Source organism: Myodes glareolus, chromosome 27 (genome assembly GCF_982192425.1).
Source record: "Myodes glareolus chromosome 27, mMyoGla1.1, whole genome shotgun sequence".
NCBI classification, from domain to species: domain Eukaryota; kingdom Metazoa; phylum Chordata; class Mammalia; order Rodentia; family Cricetidae; genus Myodes; species Myodes glareolus.
In genome coordinates, this window is record NC_142052.1 from 30,703,447 (window position 1) to 30,725,955 (window position 22,509).

Below are 22,509 nucleotides of genomic sequence, written 5' to 3' on the forward strand. Positions count from 1 at the left end.
TCATTTGTTTAAGTCTATAAAGCTGTCCTAATGTGCCCGCCTAAAACACCTAATTAATCAAATATAGAGCTTGAAAGCCAATAGCTAAACAAGAGATAGAAATATTTGGGGCTTGTGGGCAGAAAGTATAAAAAGGAAGAGATATCTAAAATTGCATAGGTATGAGAAATGAAGAAAAATAAGAGTCCATAAGCAAGCTACCCAGACACCCAGTCAGCTACAAAGTCAGAAGGAAAGAGATATATAAAAAAACAAAAGAAAAAATCTCAGAGGAAAATGCAGTTAAGGAGAAATAGATAATTTCTTGGTGGTAGCACATTGTATCATGTGGACTCTGTTTGCTAGAAGCAGAAGAAGGTTTCCTATAAGAGATGTTACCTGACTCAGCATTAAAGGCAGAAACATTGTAGTTCTTTTAAGAAGATATACCATAAAACATTTAAATTGTGTTCATAAGCAGTCAGCTGCAGGCTTCTTGGTGTCTTCGCAGACCTAGAAACTCCAGAGTTGTCATAATAAACTCTTTCATAATGTCTCTCTTTCAGGACCTCCTCAGTGAAGCAAGACTCTCAGAAACCTACAGAATGCAGTGGAGCCAGCCAACAAAGATGCAGCTTTAATACTAGCCATGATGCTAACAGATTAAAAACTCATATGCAGACATCAGAGGAACTCGAAAACACAGGCTGAGAGGACACACAATGGAACAAGGGGTGAGTGAGCACCCACACCCACTCTCCAGGCCCTTGGCACCAGGACAAACCCTGGGCCCTCCCCCACCTGCCTCAGCTTCTCTAGTCAGTCAGCTAGTAAGGTTCCCACAGGTAGGGTGCTCCAAATCCACCACCCTCTCTATTGCACCCTGTAAGCTACAAGTCCCACTCCATCCCCAAACCTTCAAATCTCCTGTGACCTAAGAGAAACTTGCATGCACAGGCTGCTACTGCACACAGTAGACAAAGAGGTGAGAGAGCACCCACCCAGCTTGATATCTCACTCTCTAAGCCCTCAGTAGAGTAAGGTTCTGGTCATCCAGCCAGTCAGCAGGCAAACATCCAGCAGTTTGGCTGCTCCAAACCTCTCAGAGTAGCAGCCTTCATGCTAGAAGTCCTACTCTGGCCCCAAAACCTCTATCTTGCATGGCCTCGGAGGAACTCTGACACAGAGACTGTTACTGCACAGAGAATATCAAGAGAGCAGACCAAGACAGTGGAACAAGACAGAAGGCCAAGAGAGTCCTCAGTCACTCCCTAAGATGCAAACAGTATCAGTAGAGAGCTGGTAAAAACAGCTCCCAAAGACACAGACAGCAAAGGCAATGATTGTACAAAGAGGCAAAGACTCTGTTAGCAACAGTTGGAGGAAGAGATGGGTAGGTACCAATGGAAGAGCTTATTCAACAACTTAAAAAGCAACATGATAATACCAGAACTGAATAGAAATACTACAGGAAAACCTGACCAGCCTAACCCAGAAGAGGCAGAAAGAAATAGTTTTAAACATAACATCGAGAGGATGATGGAAAGATTTAAAGAGGAAATAGAAAATTCACTTAAAGAAATGCAGGAAAAGGCAAACAAAAAAATTGGAAGAAATCAACAAATCTCTTAAAGAAAACCAAGAAAAAATAATCAAACACGTGAAGCAAAGAGTTGAAACATTTCAAGACTTGAAAACTGAAATAAAGGCAATAAAGAAAACACCAAAAGGGGAATACTAGTAATGGAAATCTATTTAAACAAATGGGAACAACAGATGCACACGTAACTAACAAAATCGAAGAGATGGAAGGAAGAATATCAGGAGTTGAAGGTCCTAATAAAGAAATATATTCATTGGTCAAAGAAAATTTTAAATTCAACAATTTTTTTGTTTTTTTTTAATTCAACAAATTTTTAACACAAAACATCCAGGAACTCTGGGACATCATGAGAAATTCAAACCTAAGAATAACAGGGATAGAAGAAGGAAAAGATCTCCAGCTCAAAGGCACAGAATACATGTTCAGTAAAGTTGTTGAAGAAAATTTTCCCAACCTAGAGAAGTATATCACTATGATGGTAGAAGAAGCTTACAGAATACCAAATAGACGGGAATGAGCACAAGTCCCCTCACCATAAAACAATCAAAATGCAGAGCATACAGAATAAAGAGAGAATATTGAGACCTACAAAAGAAATAAGCCAAGTAATATATAAAGGCAAACCTATCAGAGTTACACCTGAATTCCTAATTGAAACCATGAAAGCTAGAAGGTCCTGGACAAATGTGCTGTAGACAGTAAGAGACCACAGATAGAACACAGACAATTAGCCTCAGCAAATCTTTTTTCTTTTCCTAGACAGGGTTTCTCTGTAGCTTTGGAGCCTGTCCTGGAACTACCTCTTGTAAAACAGGCTGGCCTTGAACTCACAGAGATCTGCCTGCCTCTGCCTTGTGAATGTTGGGATTAAAGGCATGTGCCACCACCACCCAGCAAATCTTTAAATAACCATTGATGGAGAAAATTCCATGACAAACCCAGATTTAAACAATAATTATCCACAAATTCTAGCATAAAGAAAGAAATAGAAGAAAAACTCCAACTCAGGAAAGCTAATTATACCCAGAAAAAATGCAAGCAACAGATAACCACTTATCAGCAAACCCCAAAGAAGGAAAACACAAGCACTACCACCAAAAATAACAGGAATTATCAATCACAGGTTATAAATATCTCCAAATTTTTTTTGACTCAATTGACCTATAAAAAGACACACACAGGCTAAGAGAATGGATATGAAAGCAGAATATATCCTTTTGCTCTATATAAGAAACACACCTCAACCTCAAGGACAGACATTGCCTCAGAGTAAAGGGTTGGGAAAAGATTTTCAATAAAATGAACCTAAGAAACAAGCAAGTATAGCTATCCTAATATCTAATAAAATAGAGCCTTCAAACTAAAAGCAATCAGAAGAGAAGAGGAAGTACACTTCATAGTCATCACAGGGAAAATATCCATCATGCCTAAATCTCAATCCTGAACATCTATGCCTGAAATATAAGAGGACACACATATGTAAAAGAAACAGTGCTAAAGCTTAAATCACACATCAAACCCTACACACTAATAGTAGGAGACTTCAACACCCCACTCTCCCCAGTGGAAAGGTCAACTACACAGAAACTTAACAGAGAAATCAGACAACTAACAGATGTCATGACTCAAATGGACTTAACAGACATCTACAGAACATTCCTCCCAAACACAAAAGAATATACATTCTTCTTGGCACCTTATGGACATTCTCTAAAATTTACCTTATATATGGTAATAAAGCAAACCTCAACAGACACAAAAAAATGTAATAACCATCTGTGTCTTGTCAGATCACCACGTTTAGCCAGGTGGTGGTGGCACACGCCTTTAATCCCAGCACTCGGTAGGCAGAGGCAGGCGGATCTCTGTGAGTTCAAGGACAGGACAGGCTCCAAAGCTACAGAGAAACCCCATTTTGAAAAATAAAATAAAACAAACAAAAACAAACAGATCACTATGTTTTAAAGTTAGAATTCAACAACAACACTAATCACAGAAAGTCTATATACCCTTGGAATGTGAATAGTGCTCAGTTGAATCAACAATGAGTCAAAGAAGAAAGAAGAAAAGAAACGAAAGACTTTCTAGAATACAGTGAAAATGAAGGCACAAGATACCCAAACCTATGGCACACTAGGAAAGCAGTGCTGTGAAGAAAGTTTATAGGACTAAGTGCCTGCATAAAGAAAGTGGGAAAATCTCACACTAGTGAGTTACCAACACACCTGAAAGCTCTAGAACAAAAGAAGTAAACTCACCCTGGATGAGTAGATGACAGAAAATAATCAGATTTAGGGGTGAAGTCAATTAAATAGAAACAAGGAAAACACTCTAAAGAATCAATGTAAAAAAGAACTACTGCCGTGAAAAAAATCAAGAAGATAGACAAACCCTTACCCAACATAACCAAAAGGGAGAGAGAGAACATCCAAATTAACAAAATCATAAATGAAAAGGTAGCCAGAGCAACAGACACTGAGAAAATCTAGAGAATCATTTCATCATACCTCAAAACCTGCATTCCACAAAATTGAAAATGTAAAGTGAATGGACAATTTTCTGAATAGGTACCACATACCAAAATTAAATCAAGACACAGTAAACAATTTCAATATACCTGTAACCTTCAAGTAAATAGAAGCAGACATCAAAAACCTTCCTCCAACGCCCCACAAAACCCAGGACTTTATGGTATCAGTGAAGAATTCTACCAGGACTTCAAAGAAGAGGTAACAACTGTATTCCTTAAATTGTTACACAAATTAAAAACAGAAGGAACATTTCCATACAAACATTTACATTTTATAATGTTACAATTACCCTAATACTAATCTCACATACAGTATCAAAAGGAGAATCACATACCAGTCTCCCTCATGATCATTAATGCAAAATTATCCAGTAAAATACTGACAAACTGAATCTGGGAATACACCAAAAACATTATTCACCATGATGAAATTAGCTTCATCCTAGAGATGCAGAATGGTTGAACATATGAAAGTCTGTCAATGTAACCCACCATATAAATAAATTTGGAAGAAAAAATATAATCATCTCATTACATGCTGAGAAGCATTTGATAAAATCCAACACCCCTTCATGATAAAGATCTTGGAGAGATCATGGCTTCAAGGAAAGTATCTTAACATAATAAATGGAATAGGCAGAAAGCCTATAGCAAACATCAAAAAAAAATGGGGAGAATCTCAAAACGATCCCACTAAGATCAGGAACAATACAAGGCAGTCCTCTCTGACCATAACTAGTAAGCATAGTTTTTGAAGCTCTGGCTAGAGCAAAAAGAAAGCAAAAGAAGATCATGGGGATCCAAACTGGAAAGGAAGAAATCAAGCTTTTCCTATTCACAGATGATAGGATAGTAACATAAGTGACCCCATGCACTCTATTTGGGAAATCCTACAACCCATAAATAACTTAAGTAAAGTGTCAGAATACAAGATCAGCTCAAAAAATCAGTAGCCCTCCTATATACAAAGAATAATAAAGCTGAGAAAGAAATCAGAGTAGCATAACCATTTACAATAGCTACAAATAATTTAAAACATCCCAACATGATTCTTCATAGACCTTGAAAGCACACTACTCAAATAAATATCAGAAAAAAAACAGTGGAAAATGAAATACCCAGGATAGCCAAAATATCCTGTACAGTAGTAGAACTTCTGGAGGTATCACCATTCCTAACATAAACCTGGATTATAAAGCTACAGTAATGAAAACAGATTGGTATTGGCATAAAAGTAGACAGGTTGACCATTGGAATCAAGACCAAGACTCAGATATGAATCCACAAACCTATGAACACCTAATTTTGACAAAGAAACTAAAATTATACAATGGAAAAATGAAAGCATCTTGAACAAATGGTGCTGGCATAACTGGATATCAAAATGAAGAAGAATGCAAGTAGATCCATATCTATTCCCATGCACAAAATCAAGTCCAAATGGATTAAATACCTCAATACAAATCTGGCCACATTGAACCTCGTAGAGGAGAAAGTGGAAAGTAGCCTTCAGTGTATGGGCATAGGAAACTACTCCTTAAATAAAGCATCAGTAGCACAGACACTGAGAGCATCAATAAATAAATGGAACCTTTTGAAACTGAGAAGATTGCAAAGGACACAGTCAATAAGGTAAAAAGGCATCCCACTGAATGGGTAAAGATCTTCGCAACCCCAGATCAGACAAAGGACTGATCTCAAAAATATATAAACTCTCAAGATATTAGACATAAAATTCCAAAAATTCCAAATTAAAGTGGGATACAGATCTAAATAGAGAAATTTCAACAGCAGAATCTCAAATGTCTTAAAGACACTTAAGGAAATGTTCAACATCCTTAGTAATCATGAAAATGTAAATCAAAATGACTCTGAGATAGTATCTTACAATAGTTAGAATGGCTAAGATTAAAACCACCAATGGTAACTTATATTCCTTCATGATTTTGAGGTAAGAATGCCCCTAAATATCTCTTTTTCCATTGTGATCATGTTCAGAAGTGGATTTGTTAATTGAGCATTCTTAGAAAAAGGGAGAAGAAACATTAGCATGTTCAGACTCCCTAAGTAAAATCCCCATGCTTCCTTTGTTGAGGAGAAACTCTGTATTGAAAATAACTCCCATTCACTTTGTGCCTCCTGCAGTCAAGTATTTTTTTCTCATTTCTTCTCTCTTGGCTGTTAAGATGTTGATTTTGGGTAGTCATATTGACTACCTCTGGGATTATCTAAAAGGTGATTATACCTGAGAGATATTTTACTTAAAGGTTTTGAAATGGGTAAAGCTTCCATCAGTCTGTATAATTTGAGATGATAGGACCACCTTTAACTGCTTGGTGGCAGTGCACACTTTTAACATCATGGCAATCATCTCCTTTGGTTACCTTAAAATTCAATTTAGCTGTTACTATTCTGGACATCTTTTTCCCTTTGTGATAGGAAATCCCTGCACCCACCTAGATAAGCACAGTGCACAGTACAAGCCAGCTAGCCACGTTGTGTCCTGGAGGGAAAAGGGAAAGTTCCTGTGGAGTGCAAGATTATGACTGTGTCTGCTTTTGTAGCCAAGGGCAAATGCTATTTTTTTAAAAAATATTTATTTTATTATGTATATAATATTCTATGTGCATGTATGCCAGAAGTCCAGAAGAGGGCAACAGAACTCATTACAGATGGTTGTGAGCCATGTGGTTGCTGGAAATTGAACTCAGGACCTTTGGAAGAGCTGGCAATGCTCTTAACCACTGAACCATCTCTCCAGCCCATGGGCAAGTGCTATTGAAATGCTTACCTTGGTCTATCTAGAAAAGATCTTTGACTGGGGTGGGAGAAATGGTCAGGAACCACTCTGCTGTGTCTTTAAGCACACTACAGCCCTGTGGACAGTGTTCTTGTCACTCAGACTGCACTAGCCAATCAGGCCCTCCAGGTGACCTGCCAGTCACTAGTGGTGCAGGGCTCTTCCTGGCAGCCATGTTCAGACTCGGCTTTGCAGAGGAGCTGACTTCAGTGGTTTCATGTGCTGCAGTGAAGTTCCTGCTGCTAGGAGTTGATGAACTGAGTGAGAGCTTTGGCGAGCTGAACAACAACAACATAGTGAGCGAGGGAATGCTGTCTCCAGATGGGGAGGAGCATAGGGTGAGGTGCAGGAGACAGCATGGTGTGTCCTCCTGGGATTGGTGTGGGAACCTGCTGCCATATTCCCTGTATCGTGAAGTCTCATGTTGTCTTTGTTAATTCCTAGACCTAGGGACAGGCCTCTGAATAACTTTGCGCTGTGGCCTTAATCTGCTTAGAGAATTGGAAGCAGGGTGCTGTGTATACAAACATCTTTCTCCTCAACTTCAATATGCCATACTCTGAGAGGCCTAATTTCTCCAGTATCTTCTTGAAATTGAGCACTTTGCAATTAACCTTTACATATAATCTCCCTTTATCTTTAACTATGTGGACGATATCAAGGCATCTCACCTGTTCGATAGCACTGCACTTCTAAGCTGCAACATAGAAGAGTTGAATTGCTGATATGAAGGATTTGTCAATGCCTTGGAAATAGTTAAGTCTCACAAAGTCTAATTTAGCTGAAGGAGGACTGTCTTTAAGTCACCCAGAAGATAAATGTAATTTAATCAGGGTTGTTAGAGATTAGGATGATAGGGAACACATTGTTCAACTGGATTTTCCAGATATTTGGCTCCAAACCATTACAAAGGAGCCACTGTTGATTTAAAACCAGACACCAGGCACATCCCCATATCAAAAAACAACCTCTAACAACCTTTTAAAGGAGGCATTAAAGGTTTCTAACCTATTTTAAGGACTAATGTGGTTTAAAGTTCCAGTTTTCTATTTGAGAAAAGCACAATTCTTCCAGAGGAACAATATGACACCAGATGACATAATTGAAATGTAAAACATTGTTGTGTGGAGGAGTAACCTGATCAATCAAGGCTTTTCTTTTATGGCCTCTTGAGGAAGGAGGAACAATCTTGGGAGACATAGTAACAGCCTGTGACCCTAAGCCTTGTGAGTTTCCCTAAGGACCTGATGTATTGATAACAAAACATAGCTCCATGGGGGCTGGTGAGATGGCTCAGTGGTTAAGAGCACTGACTGCTACTCCAGATGACCCAGGTTCAATTCCCAGCAACCACATGGCAGCTCGAAGCTGTCTGTAGCTCCAATTCAAGAGAATCTGACATCATTATACCAATGCGCATGAAATAAAGTTAGATTTTAAAAAATTTTTAAAAAGTAAAAAAAAAAAACATAGCTTCTTCTCTAAAACCAGGAATATGCTTTGGAGAGCTGGTAATGGTCTGGTGCCAAGACCTTTGTGGTGGGGTTGCTTCAGATCCTAGGAAACCAACTCTTCCCACCATATGAAGCTATATATATATCAGTCCCATGGCCACTCTGCACTTAGTAAAGTTCTTGAGATACCCTGTGATCCCATTGTATAGAATTATTTGAGTAGCCTCCTCCCAAATTCATGTGATAGTTCATACCGACTTCTTATATTTCTCCCATTTCTTTCCATCTCTCCCCTGGAAGTATACAAGATGCTCTTCCTCCTCTTCCTCTTCCTCTTCCTCTTCCTCTTCCTCTTCCTCTTCTTCTTCTTCTTCTTCTTCTTCTTCTTCTTCTTCTTCTTCTTCTTCTTCTTCTTTCAAGACAGGGTTTCTCTTCAGCTTTGGAGCCAGTCCTGGAACCTGCTCTTATAGACCAGGCTGATCTATAACTCAGATATCCACCTGCCTCTGCCTCCCAAGTGCTGGGATTAAAGGTATGCACCACCACCACCTGGTGCTATTCTTCTTCTTCTCCTTTTTAAAAAAATGTTTTTGAGACAAGGTTTCTTTGTAGGAGTGTCCTGACTATTCTGGAACTCACAGGGTAGACCAGGCTGTCCTTGAACTCATAGAGGTCACTTGGCTCAGCAAGGGTGTGTGTGTGCCACCAATGCCCAGAAAGATACTGTTTTTCTTAGGAAGTTTCCTAGGCATCTACAAGACCTCCCGACCTAGTTTTTTTTTATCTTTTTTACATTTTAATTTTCCTATCTTTCTCATTCCCTGTGACCTTCACCTCAGGAACATATCACCGAAGCATGACCTGCTGATTCCTGTTACAATTGCAATGGAGAAATTATCCTGGGAATATCTTTGCTCTGTAACTCTCCTATCTGCCTAAATGTCTAGCCTGGCTAGTTCCCTATTTCTATTTCAATTGTTCAAAGTGTAACCTAGAGCCTAATCCTAAAGGACACTTAAGGTCAACAGCAAATGTGGAATCTGTCTAGCTGGCTCCTCTTTGAACATCCAGAGATTGATGTCTACCATCATTAGAGGTTTTTCTTTATTAATCTCCTACATGTGTGAAGTGATTTCTCAATGGAAAGGCATATTAATTCTAGAACAGCTGCATTTCCATCCTGTTAGAAAAATAAGAGAACATAAATTCTCTTATGCTGATTCAGGTGGTCTTGGTCTGCTGTTGTCCAGGGCAATAACCTTGCTTTCCTGTACATTAGACTTTTGAAATTCCTTAAAAAATGATGGTACCACCTCACAGTTTTAAAATTATGCATTTGAGTCATGTAGTTGACTATGCATTGCAGTTGTAGGAAAAGGATTTGCATATGGAGCATCCCTTCTGTCTTCAGACCACAATAGGAGGAATAGTTTATTGTGTACACTGCAGGGGAAACAGTGGAGGCAATCAGCTATTGGAGTGATCATTATGAAAAAATTTTCTGGCCTGGCAGTCGTGGTGTAGGTCTTTAATTCCTTCAAAGTTCTTAAGTGACTGTACCAATTCACAGTTTTAAAATTATGTATTTGCCGGGCAGTGGTGGTGCATGCCCTTAATTCAAGCACTGGGGAGGCAGAGGCAGGCAGATCTCTGTGAATTCAAGGCCAGCCTGGTCTACAAGAGCTAGTTCCAGATAATCAATTAGGCAACAATTCTAGGCAGATGTGGTTGATCTTGCTTGACACAGTTATGTCTGCTTAGAGTTTTGAGAAACAGGCCATTGACTAAATCTATGTGTCAGGATACAGATCTCAGCAGCCAACATATGTATATGGGCACCATCAATCTATCTCTTATTAATGACATCTCCTCTCATGTAGAAGGGCTACTCTGTTTCAAAGTCAATATAAACAGTTATATTTAATCTTAAGAGTGTAGTATTTTTATCATTTTAAAATCACTTATTGGTGTCATTGTCAGATATTTTCTTTAAGTGTATTACTGCTCTTGTGTTTGTTTCTGTTCTCCAGTGTTTCAAAGTCATTCATAGTTGCATTTTATCTCTCTCAAGTGATGTTGATTATTGATTTCTGTGTAGAACAATGTCTCCTATAGTTTAGGCTTGCCTCATACTATATAATTGAGAATTGTTTTGAACACCTAATCTTGCCTCTGCTGCCCAGTGCTGGGAAAATAGTCCTGCAACTTCTTACAGGTTTGGCCTTGACTTGTCAATGAAGAAGAAATGTAAAGTAGTTAATGAGTGTCTGCTGATCTTTCTGGCTTTAATTGGGGACTTAGAAGAAGAGGGACCTGTGCAAAAGTTTAGCTCATTGACCAATTTGAAATAGTGGAGACAGTGCAGAAGTGGAGAGGTTGGACTGAGGGTAAAATCTTTCCCCCTTCAGTAGTAGTTGAGATTAGCTATGTAGAATCAGGTAGACAATTGGAGATGTTTTATGATTGTCCTCATTGACCATTGTTTGCAGTTCACAGACCAGGGCAATCGAGAATCTGGGAAAGAAACTGACCTTATCTTTAAACCTAATTGCTATATTTACAGTAGTTCATCTAAAATAGATCTGGGTAAAATGTTGTGACCCTGCTTAACAGGCCTCTTGCTATTTGGCATAAAGACATTCATCTTTAGGGAAAATACATGAGATGTGCTCTAATAGGAATCCCTAGTCTCTGGAGCACATGGCCATAAAGTCTATTTCAAGTTTTCAAAATAATTTTTAAGATGAAAACTATATTATATTTACATTCTCCTTGCTGTCTCCAAGCCCAAATATGCCTGAATTGTTTTCTAATTCATGGTGTGTTTCTCTTTAACAACAGTTACAAAGTAACCACAGTTACACAGTAACAGTAATCACTTTATGAATCTGACCTGGTTGTCTGCAGAATTTCCCATCTCTGGGGCAATGAGGTGGCTTCACTGTAAAGTGAGTATGCAATGGAATGTGCACACAAAGGACTCTGTACTTTAGATGAGGAACTGGATTGCTCTAGGAGAGTGGAATAATGTGTACTAAAATACAAACTTTTTAAACTGTCTGCTGGGCTGGAAGGGCAGACATGGAAAAACTATGCTGTCTGAGTCATTTGATCTCTGATCCTCCAGTAGAGGAGCTGCTAATATTGTGAGTCCCAGCTGGGTGGCTCTAGCCAGTGAGGGACTCTAAGAAAGGTTAAAAACTGGGAGTTCTGTTGGCAGACTGTTTGTGAGTTCTTTTCATGATTCTCTTTTGTCTCTGCCATAGGGAGTGGTAAGGAAGACCATAAGCTATCCCGTAATGAGTGGGGAGTGGTCAGAGCAGGTCTGTTGAACTGTCATTTCTGCTGGGACTTGGAAAGACCACAAGCCAGACTGTAGTTATGTTGGTCCATGTGGTTCATGTTGGCAGTGGCCCTTGTTCTCTGAGCCTCTTTGTGTATGGATTTACTGAAGAATAGGGGACTCTAAAGTCCTGGAAATGGAGGTTATGATACTGGTTATGTCTTTGTCCAGAGTATCCACATTGGCACTGCTTTTGTTTTACAGTGGGAAGAGAGATTAGAAAACTGAATTTCTAGTTTCTTGAAGTTCTTTAATATTGCATTTCAATTTCAGGTTTCTGTTCTAGAGATTACAAATTGTTTAGGATCTGGTAGAGCAATACTTGAGTAGAATGCTTTTATCATGATCCTGCCACATGCCACAATGGTGTAATCCAGTGAAGCTTACCAGGGGACAAAAGAAGTTTCTTATTTGCAGAGATTTCTCAGATGTCGATTGTGTTAGACAGGAAGACAGGGCACAATCTGCATATTCTGTCATATGCCATGTAGTAGGAAACAGATTTTAAATTACTTTTTTGGTTGTTTTGGTATTGGACATTTTGGGACTGTGTTTACATTAAACCAAAAGAAAACACAAAGATCTGGAGAGCTGTAGCAAGAAATCATCTCTATTTGCAAAGAGAACATCTATATCATGAGGCTGTTGTCTCAGAATACATATTAGCAATGGATGGTCAGAAACAACAGTTTAAAGGTCACTTTGAGATATCTTTGTGAAAGTGGTGAAGTTTTTATTTATTTAATTTCTGAACACATACAATGAAACTTGCCTGGGTAACATTGGTCAAGATCACACTTTTCCTTGTCTAGGATTACTTTGGTCTTTTGATTAAAAGTTGACTATATATTTCTTAGTTTGTTTATATTTTCTTTTTCTTGTTTCTATTAATCTGAGAAAGGCTTTCTTTATTTGATAAAAAGTATTATAACTCTTGGTAGGTGGTCCAACACATTTTTTTGTGGATGACCTGAGTTTAAACCTACATTCAAGTTGGGAGGTCGATAAATCTCTACTATTCTCAATCCAGGGGAACTGACAGTCTCTTTTTTTTTGTATATGATATATGTAAGGAATTTTGTGTCATGCACAAATATACTCAAAAATCAGGAATAACCTTGTTTTCAAAAGTGTTTGTGACTTATAAAGCAGTCTGAGTAAAGCAAGTTACTTCACATGTATACTGATTCCTTAAAAATCTTTCTCCTAAAATTTTATTTAAAAAGATTTCATTTCTCCACTTTGGTGCAGACTTAGAGGCAATCACCAAGTGGAGGAATTGAAATGGTGTCTAGGCAATCCTAACAGACAGAATTTTCTGTTTTCCAGTTTTTGTTATCCTCATGTTTAGGTCTTTGCTGCTTAAGGGATTGACAAGAATAATGCATTAATTTTAGTTCTTTAAAACCTTTCCATATAATATTGTCTCTGTGTGCTAATTAGCCTCAGCTGTCAACATGACAAAGCCTAGGGTCATCTGAGAGAACATCAATTGAGTCTGTGCTTAGATCAGAATGTCTGATCTCTGCCTGAAAGAGACTGTGTTGATTGATTGTTGATGTTAGAAGACCCTTCTACTGAGTTGGCAATGTCCCTAAGCAAGTGGGCCTAGGCTGAGCAAAAGACGGTGACAAAGGAAAAGAAAAAATTAGGAAGCAATGGTTCTGCATGTTTTGCCTTCAGTGATTAACTTGAGTTTCTATCCTAACCTCCCACAGTGGTGGACTCTGACTTAGGAATAAAAACTGAATAAATGTGTTCATTACCAGTGTTACTTTGTTTTGGTTAGATAATTTAATCACAGCAACAAAGAAGAAAGTTGGAACAAAAGAGGTACCTTAAAAGTGAATTTGTTGCTGCAGTGGACTTGGGAATATTGTCTGTGGAAGAATTTTCAAGATATCAGGACTTTAGATGGCAAAAGTCAGTCACAGAAAACTCAACACATCTTAATTGAGTGTTCTTGTAGGACCTGAAAGATGGGAATGTAGAGAGTACAGGTGAACAGTGTAGGTTAAGATCATAGCATTTTAGTGGGAAGAAGGCTCTGCAGGGAACAAAAGCATTGGATTGGTCTATCTATCCTGAGAGATGTTTGTCTTAGTTTTTTTCACGTTAAAATCCATGGCTCCTAGGACACAGTGTACCTTTCAGTTGCTGCGTGTTTCTCTAGTATTCCCTTAGTGGTCAAGGAAGTTTGGCACTCAACAGGGCAATTGATCTGAAACCACAATCCTGTATTCCCTGTATAGCTTGCAGTCTTCATGATATCCTGGCAGCTAAACTGTATTGATCCTGGAAATTTCTCCTATTTTTGATAAATTTATCAAATGTCTGATTGCTCTCAATAAACAGTCACAGATCAACATGTGGGGCTTAGATCAATAAGCTGGGGCTTAGAAGACTTCATAAAAACATTTAACTAGAGATCATTTGTGTGATATTTGGCCCCAAAACTATCTTGATTTCTCCATGTCTCAAGAATAAAAGTACTAAGTAATTTCAGATTGCAGTCCAGTGATGAAAAGAAACAAGGATTTTCATGGTTTTCAGCACCATTAAAGGAATTTAAAGTTTAGTAAAGGGCCCTATGTCTAAAACTCTATCCAGCTCTGCCCTTAATCTGTGGAAGGAATATACAATGTAATTCTTGTCTCTTGTTGGAGGGATGCCACTTGGCCACTTGTTTGTTTCCCAACCACCCAGATCCTCCAAATAACAACACAGAAACAATATTAATTAAATCACTGCTTGGCCCATTAGCTCTAACTTCTTATTAGCTAACTCTTACATGTTAATTTTACCCATCTCCATTAATCTGTGTATCACCACAAGTTCATGGCCTACCAGCAAACTTTGAGCACATCTTTCTCCAGTGGAGGATCCGAGGCATCTCCTGACTCTGCCCTTCTTTCTTCCAACATTCAGTCCAGTCCTCCCTGCCTGCCTAAGTTCTGCCCTATCAACAGGCCAAGACAGTTACTTTATTCATTAATGGTAATCACAGCACACAGAGGGCACTCCCACATCAGTCTCAGGAGCAACATCATACAGAACCTGCTACAAATTTAGTCATTGTTTGGTAGGGTTCATCAAATCTTGGCAGGATCATCCACGTTTTACTGATTCTTAAAATAAGAAAGATGCAAAATGTAAAGGTCGTGGATTTTTCTCCTGTGGTAAATTCATCACTATTGTAGTCATCTATGATTGGGAGATTCAGAGCCCTAGTGAAGAGACTATGGAAGTTCACTGCGTTAAGTGTTGAAGATGAAGCTGGGTTACATTTGAGACCACAGGATGTTGAAATTTCCAAGCATTGAGATATCTTTCATGGAGGTCTGCATATAAGGAATGAAAGTAACAATAGAGTGAGGTATATGAGAAGTTGCAGGGAGCTGTGTAATAGTTTGACCTTATTTTGATAATAAACTTTGTTTGTAGTCAGAGATAAGACTTAGCCATTAGCTGAACAAAAATATCATAGAGGTTTTTAGGACTGTGAACTGATAAGAGACAGGAAGTAGACAAGTGGGACTGAGAGAGGATCTTTCTCTTTTTATAGATAGAGGAAGTCGGAGTCACTGGTGGTGCTCTGCTGCTTCTCTGATCTCTCAGGTTCAGACCCCCTTATCTGACTCCTGATTTTGTATTGATGAAGATGATTTAGATTAACACTTACTTCATCAGACATCTTAAAAGATATGCACAGTTAAGAGAAAGGGGTAGTTAAGACCCACAGAGATAGGTTACAGAATAGATTATGACTTTAAAATTTTTAAATGCTAATGAAAAGGAAACAACAATTGTGGGGAGACATTATATAATAAAAATCCCTGCTAAACTAAATAAACCTGTATGCTTTAAAGATATGCTGAGATCAGAATAAAAACCAAGATATGAATTAAATTGGGGAATAAAGTTATAGAGACCAATAAAGTCATTAATTATTAGTTTCAAACAAAAAGATCTCTTCAGGAAAAAAGATAATAGTTCATCAGAGAACATTGCCATTCAATCCTAACTAATTTGTAAGACTAACAGATGTTTTCCTTTTAATTAAATATAATTTCCAAAAATAAAACTCCATAAAGTTAGGGTTAGGGCAGAGTTTTGTTTTATCTTTACAAAACCATGAAAACATAGAACCAAGGAATCTAAAATTCACTGGACAACTGAGACATCTAAAAAAAACAATATCATCCAAATAAAATGTCCCCCTCCAAAGGAATAAATTGGCCTAACAGTCACTTATTATTATCATGTTAGGGATGTTTTCAAGGGAAATAAAAAGACATTTTGTTTCCTTTTTTTTAAAGACAGATTCCTCTGTGTTGTTCTGGCTTTCCTGGAACTCACTTTGTATATCATTGTGGCCTCTAAGTTAATGAGATATACCTGCCTCTGCTGTGAAAGTGCTGGGTTTAAAGGAATGCACCACCACAGCCTGGCAAAAATTTATTTTAGACAGTTGGTGTTGTTTCTTTATTTTAAATGTTGTTTGCTTTACACTTCCTGTTTACTCAGGTAGTATTATATCCTTCTGGGTTCTCTAATGGAGCTAAAGACTCAGTAATTGTAGTTATGCATGTTACCATATTGAAAAAATGAACTCAAAAATGTATAAAGTATATAAAGTGAAGAGACATAAAAACATTATATAAGGTTGGTAATATGAGTTAGGATAAAAAGAAATTTACATACAACACCTTGGGCTTACTGAGATAGGATAGATGATAAAATATTTTCTCTAAATTTACCAAACCAAATGGATTGGTATTGTCAATATAAATCTTGCCAGTATATATTAAATATAGTAATTGTATTAGTGTATATAGCCTTACTATGTTAGTTCAAATCTTCACTTTTTAATTAGGCTCCTGAATTTCAAAATCAGGTCTCAACAAAATTGGCCAAAAACAATTGGTTATGTTGTCTGCTGTCATTAGGTTGATTTTATTTTGCTGACTAACCCTTTTTAGGTGTGTTTAAACTTTCCAGTTTTGTGGAGAACAACTTTTTCTGTAGTATGTCTTTATTTCTTCCTTGACCCAGGGGTAGTTTAATAGAGCACTCTTCAATCTCCATGAGTTTTTAGGCTTTTTGTGAATAGTGTTGTTGTTAAATTCTAACTTTAAAACATAGTGATCTGATAAAGTATAGGGGCTTATTCCAGTTTTTGTTTGAGTGTGTGTCGAAGGTTGCCTTGTTAGCATGTTTGTAGTCCATTTTAGAGAGGATACCACAAGGTTCTTTTGTTTGGGTGGAATGTTTTGTAGATGTCTGTTGAGTCCATTTAAGTCAAGACATCTGTTAGTTGTCTCATTTTTCTGTTAAGTTTCTGTGTAATTTACCAATCCATTGGGGAGAGTAGGGTATTGAAGTCTCCTACTCATAATGTGGGACTTGATGTGCATTTTTAAGCTTTAGTAATATTTCTTTTACATATGTGGATTTTTTATATGTGGAGCATAGATGTTCAGGATTGAGACTTCATCCTGATGGATTGTTCCTTTTATGAGTATGAAGTGTCCTTCATCTATTCTGATTGACTTTACTTTGAAGTATATTTTGTTAGCTTTTAGGATAGCTATACTTGTGTGTTTCTTAAGTCCATTGATTTGAAAACCTTTTTGAAAATTTGAAAGAATTTTTATGACTATACTGATGAAGAATTATACATTTACAATGATGTCACCATCATGGTTTCTATTATACACATGAATTAAATTCATATTTTAGAGGGCAGTGACCTATGATGATGTGCATATCAACTTCACTTGGGAAGAGTGGGATTTGCTGGATCATTCCCAGAAGAATCTCTATAAAGATGTGATGCTGGAGACCTACAGGAACCTCACTAGTGTAGGTAAAAAGATTCCTTCATGTTTCAAAATAAGGGGACAAATTTTTCTTGGTTAATGATCTTCTTCTGTAATTTGATTTAGAAAGAATAAGAATGAGAGAAACAAAGCAGTCATCATTCCAAAGGTGCCTTAAGTTAACAGCTTAAATACTGCACAGTTTTCAGTAATATAACATACATTTTCTGGTATTATATTAGGATGGATTTGGGAAGACAATAATACTGAAGAACATGGTCCAAGTTCTAGAAGACATGAAAGGTAACTTTCATATGCAAGCTGATAACAATGTGCCTCTGATGAAATTTTCATGTGTCCAGAAAGTTTTAGTCTAAAGCAGCACTGTAAATAAACACAGTTTTATCAAACTCTCACAAATCCATATTTCATATATGTGAATTGCATTTGAATGATATTCTTTCAAGAAAGAAGTCAAGAAAGCAATGACTAAAAAGATATCATCTTTTGAGGCCTAGCACCCTGAGAGCTTTGTTGTAGATCTGCAAATGAATTTCTTTCTTGCTACCCATAATACAAATGTATACACATTGAAGAGATGATAAGTATATCTACAAAATTTTGTACTAAACCAATAGCCCATAGTAAATCTTGTATTACTCATACACTTCTTGTGACTGTGCTAAGTTTAGTGATAGAAGCAGTTAAGAGTTGAATCAAGAGGCAGTTGTTCCAGAGAAACCTTGATACCTATACCACAAGTCTGTGAGAAACAAGTCAAACCCTGAGAATTCAATGTGGAAATTTATTACTTGTTATTCTTCTTTACTATGTATACCATATGTTATTCTTGATACAAGTGTATGAGCACAAGGATCTGGAGAAATGTAGCATACCACTCTCTAAGAACAATTAGATAACCAGTAGTCCCCATGTTGAGTATCGTTGTTGAATTTGGTTCAAGTATACAAGTAATTGGTTTTCCACCATCACTGTTAATACATGAAAAAACTCACACAGCAAAAAAGGCCTATGAGTTCTAGAACTGTGCAAATGCTTATGGGTGGCCTAGTTCACATAGCATATGCAATATGATTCACAGTATAGGAGAATTTATGAATGTTAAAGCTCTGGGTTTATCCAGTTCTCTTCACATATGTATAAAATATCATATAGAAAAAGTTTCTGTGAAGGTAAAAAGGTAAGCCATAAAAGAAAGGCATTTACCATTGGAAGTATCTTCCAAGTGGCAAAACAGTGCTTAATGAAAGAGCAAAGCCTGAGTTTAGATAGAGTTATAAAAACTTAGTGGCTGATTCCTCTTTATAGTTGGAACATATTATAAAATTAATTTATACAAATGTGTAGGCACAACAGTGCATTAAATGTGGTAAAGCTTTTATAAGTGCCAATTATCCTTGCAGGATTGAAAGAATTCAAGTTGGAGAAAAACTTTTAGTATATAGTCAATGTTATGAAGCCTTGACAAATGTCAGACACCTTAAATGGAATGAAAGAACACATACTGGAGAGAAACCCTATGAATGTATTCAGTGTGGGAAGGCCTTTGCAGCTCAGAGTCAACTTCAAAACCATAAAAGAACACACTGGAGAGAAACTCTATGAATGTAATCAGTGTGGTAAGGCCTTAGCTCAACACAGTAATCTTCAAACACATAAAAGAACACATACTGGAGAGAAACCATATGAATAGAATCAGTGTGGTAAGGCATTTGCAGCTTTAAGTAATCTTAAAAGGCATCAAAGATCTCACCATATATAGAAACTCTTTGAATGTGATCAGTGTAGTAAGAGGATTGCACAGCACAGTGATCTTCAAAAGCATAAAAAACATACAAAAAAGAGAAACTCCATTGATGTATTCAGTGTAGTAAAGCCTTTGCAGATCACAGTAATCTTCAAAGATTTAAAAGAATAAAAAATGGTATGAATGAAATCAGTGTGATAAAGCCTTTCTATGGTTTATTCATCTTCAAATGCAGGAATGTACACATACAGGAGAATAACCATGAGTGGAATCTGTGTGGTAAATCCTTTGTCACAAAAATCTCCAAATATATTATGTAAGCCATCCAGGAGAGAAACTGTGAATTTCATGAATGGAGACTTGAAAAACATGACAAAAATCATACTGCAGTTAAATCTATGAATGAATTCAATGTGGCGATGTTTTGTAATTTATACAGGAGTAAAACTTTTTGTGTGCAATCAATCTGATAAAGCTTTTGCAAATTACAATAGCCTTTGGGTACCTGAAGTAGAACCTGAGGGCTTATTCTAAATTATTTTTCAAGATCCTAAGCCAATACACTTACAGTCAGATAAAAAACAGCATTCATTCTGTAGAAAATAATTGATAGTGTCAATAATCTTTTTAATATAATAACACTTTATTTTGATTGCACCACCAAACTAATGGACAAAACACAATTTTTGAAGTTATGAAGTCCTACAATCAGGTAAATTGGCCAGTCAGAGAATGACACCCTGTTACTGAAATGAGATCCAAAGGAAAACACTTTGTCCCTGAATCTAGAGCTAGTTATCAAAACAACATCTCCCTGAAAACAAAGCCAAATAGTTAAAAAGAGCCAGTGAAGAAAACACACTTCAGCTCTCAAACCAGGGCCAAAGAAACACACTCTACCCTTTATCACTGTGCACAAAACCAACCAATCTCTGAGCACAAAATCCAGCCCATCTCTCTGGTTGTTCAAGCTCAGGGATTGAAATCTGTCCAATTCCCACTTTCTAAATCTCATTAGAAGAGATCTGGTTTTAAGAAGCCCTATATATGTCACATGCTCATTCAGTTGGCATCTGTCCCTTTCCACCCTGGCAGAGGCAGTCACTCTCTTCCCTCCCAAATAAATCTCTTGATTGAGATTTCTATGAATATCCTCGTTCACTAGAATGGATCAGAAACTCCCTAGTGGAGTTGAACTGAGATATAGTTGATACTTCTACTTGGAAACTCATTTAACCCAGAGGAGCACAGAAGCAATGGACACCTCTTTTGAAGCACTCTATTAGGGGAGTGGAGCAGAACAGTGACAGACATTTCTGCTGGGAAACTCTCTTTAAGAATGGAGTGGATCCCAGCTGTGATGGCTCTCTCTCAGAGAAGAACATTATTGCCTCATCTACTGTGGTGCCATTCTCTTCACAACTGTTGGTGTTTCCTGACTTCCAGCAGTAAGGGTACCTTTTCCTCCAAAACTATAACTCTTGTGTTACAAATTTGAATGGTAATGAAACCCTTTTTGAGTTTATACTTCTCTGCAGTTGCAAGGCATAAATAATTCATGTATAACTATTTATGGATGTGTACTCGGGTCTTTTTGTTGTGATATAATCTCTATTTCAAATTATAAATGTATTTAATTTGACCCTTGGTTCTAGAAGATAAAAGGATCACCATGAAAGTTCCATGGCAGAAATTGTCAGACATGGCATATGACAAAGGAGCTTAAGAACTATCACCCTTAATCTCCCACATGAAGCAGAGAGTGGGAACTGGAACTGGTGTATGGATATAAATTCTCATAGCCTACTCTCAGTGACATATTCCCTTCAGCAGGACAGCTTGTCCTAAATCTTCCCAAATGATACCAGCAACTTAGAAGGACTAATTTCTCTTACTTCAAGCTTAAATTTGCTTTCTCTTTCATGAACCAATTCATGAAGAAAAACTCTGTAAGTGAGCTGTAAAATCCCCCAACTCCTCATTCAGAATAATGAATGCTTACAGGAGAAATATGTTCATGACTGAAAAATTATTTGATTAAAAAGTTATTTTAATTGTAATTATGTGGTGTGTGTGTATGTGTGTCTATTTGAATGTGCATTCTGTGTCTTGAGAAAATTAACACTTCTTGTAGCAGGAATTAAAGGAAACTGTTAAAAATTTGATCTTAGTCTTGGGAATGAACATTTCTTAGTCACCTCACCATAACTCTAGTGCTATTAATGTTTTAAATTCTATTTAGGTCACTTTTAAGTCTGTAATAGGAACAAACTCATATGGAAGACATTCCTATTCATGAAAAAATTTTGTTAATGACATTAAACATCACAGATTTCTTTAGCTTCAAGAATAATAATTTTTCATCATAGCATTTAAGGAAGTAAACTACATATCATATTCAGTCAAGACTGATGGAGGAGAGCATTGTATTGTGGTTTCTATTTTAAAATATTTAAGGGAGTCACTAAAGTGTGCTGTATGCGTAGCAAATCCATTTAGTGAAGTTTATTTCATAGACATTTTATTCCTTCTATGACTTTTGTTCATCTTCTATTCTGTCTGTACCTAGTGATAGGTATTTTTCTACTGTAATGTATAATAGAGCCTCCATCATATAATTTTCCCATTGGTTATTGAAATATCAGGCAATGTTTGATCAAGTATTACACATAAGGGTGGTGGTTTGTGTTACTGATTTTGATTTTCATGTTTTCACAAATTCCCTTGAGATTTTGTTATTTGTTCTTACCTTGGATGTCATTCATCTTACCTTGGATGTCAGTACTGATTCAAGGATACATTTGAACTCATGATGCTTATTTGTCTTACCCTTGAGTAGAAGTCTAAGGGTAGATGATGAATTCCCAATGTGCTGTGTTTTCAAGAGAATTTAACAATGTAAATATTAAAATGACTAATAAAAAATTATAAGAAACATTAAATACCTCATGTGTGTATTCAAAGATTTCATTTATCTGATATGGATGTAATAATGTATGAGAACCAGCAAACAACTGTGTATCTAATACCACAGCTTGATGTTCTATAGAAATTGAGGATAGGTTTCTAGTCTTACAAAAGTCCTTTCCCCCTGAGGCATTTCAATGGTGCTCAACTTCAATTTGAAGAAATATTACAACAGAAAATTTGTTCATTTTAAGGACTACACATTTATTTATAGCACTTTCTTAGAACCAAAATTATACACCA

At 37.0% G+C, this 22,509-nt stretch overlaps 1 protein-coding gene across 2 annotated transcripts in view; it reads left to right on the top strand.

Moving 5' to 3' along the window:
- Positions 1 to 22,509, top strand: part of LOC148117659 (zinc finger protein 431-like) — a 143,714-nt gene that overhangs the window by 106,605 nt on the left and 14,600 nt on the right. The window contains exons 5-6 of one of the 2 annotated variants that reach the window (XM_087902260.1): positions 546 to 713; positions 17,452 to 17,579. In XM_087902260.1, coding sequence (XP_087758386.1) covers positions 546 to 620 — 75 coding nt within the window. In that variant the 3' untranslated portion in view covers positions 621 to 713; positions 17,452 to 17,579. Of the gene's footprint in view, positions 1 to 545; positions 714 to 17,451; positions 17,580 to 22,509 lie in introns of those variants that run through there. The other variant, XM_087902261.1, reaches the window with a different exon arrangement.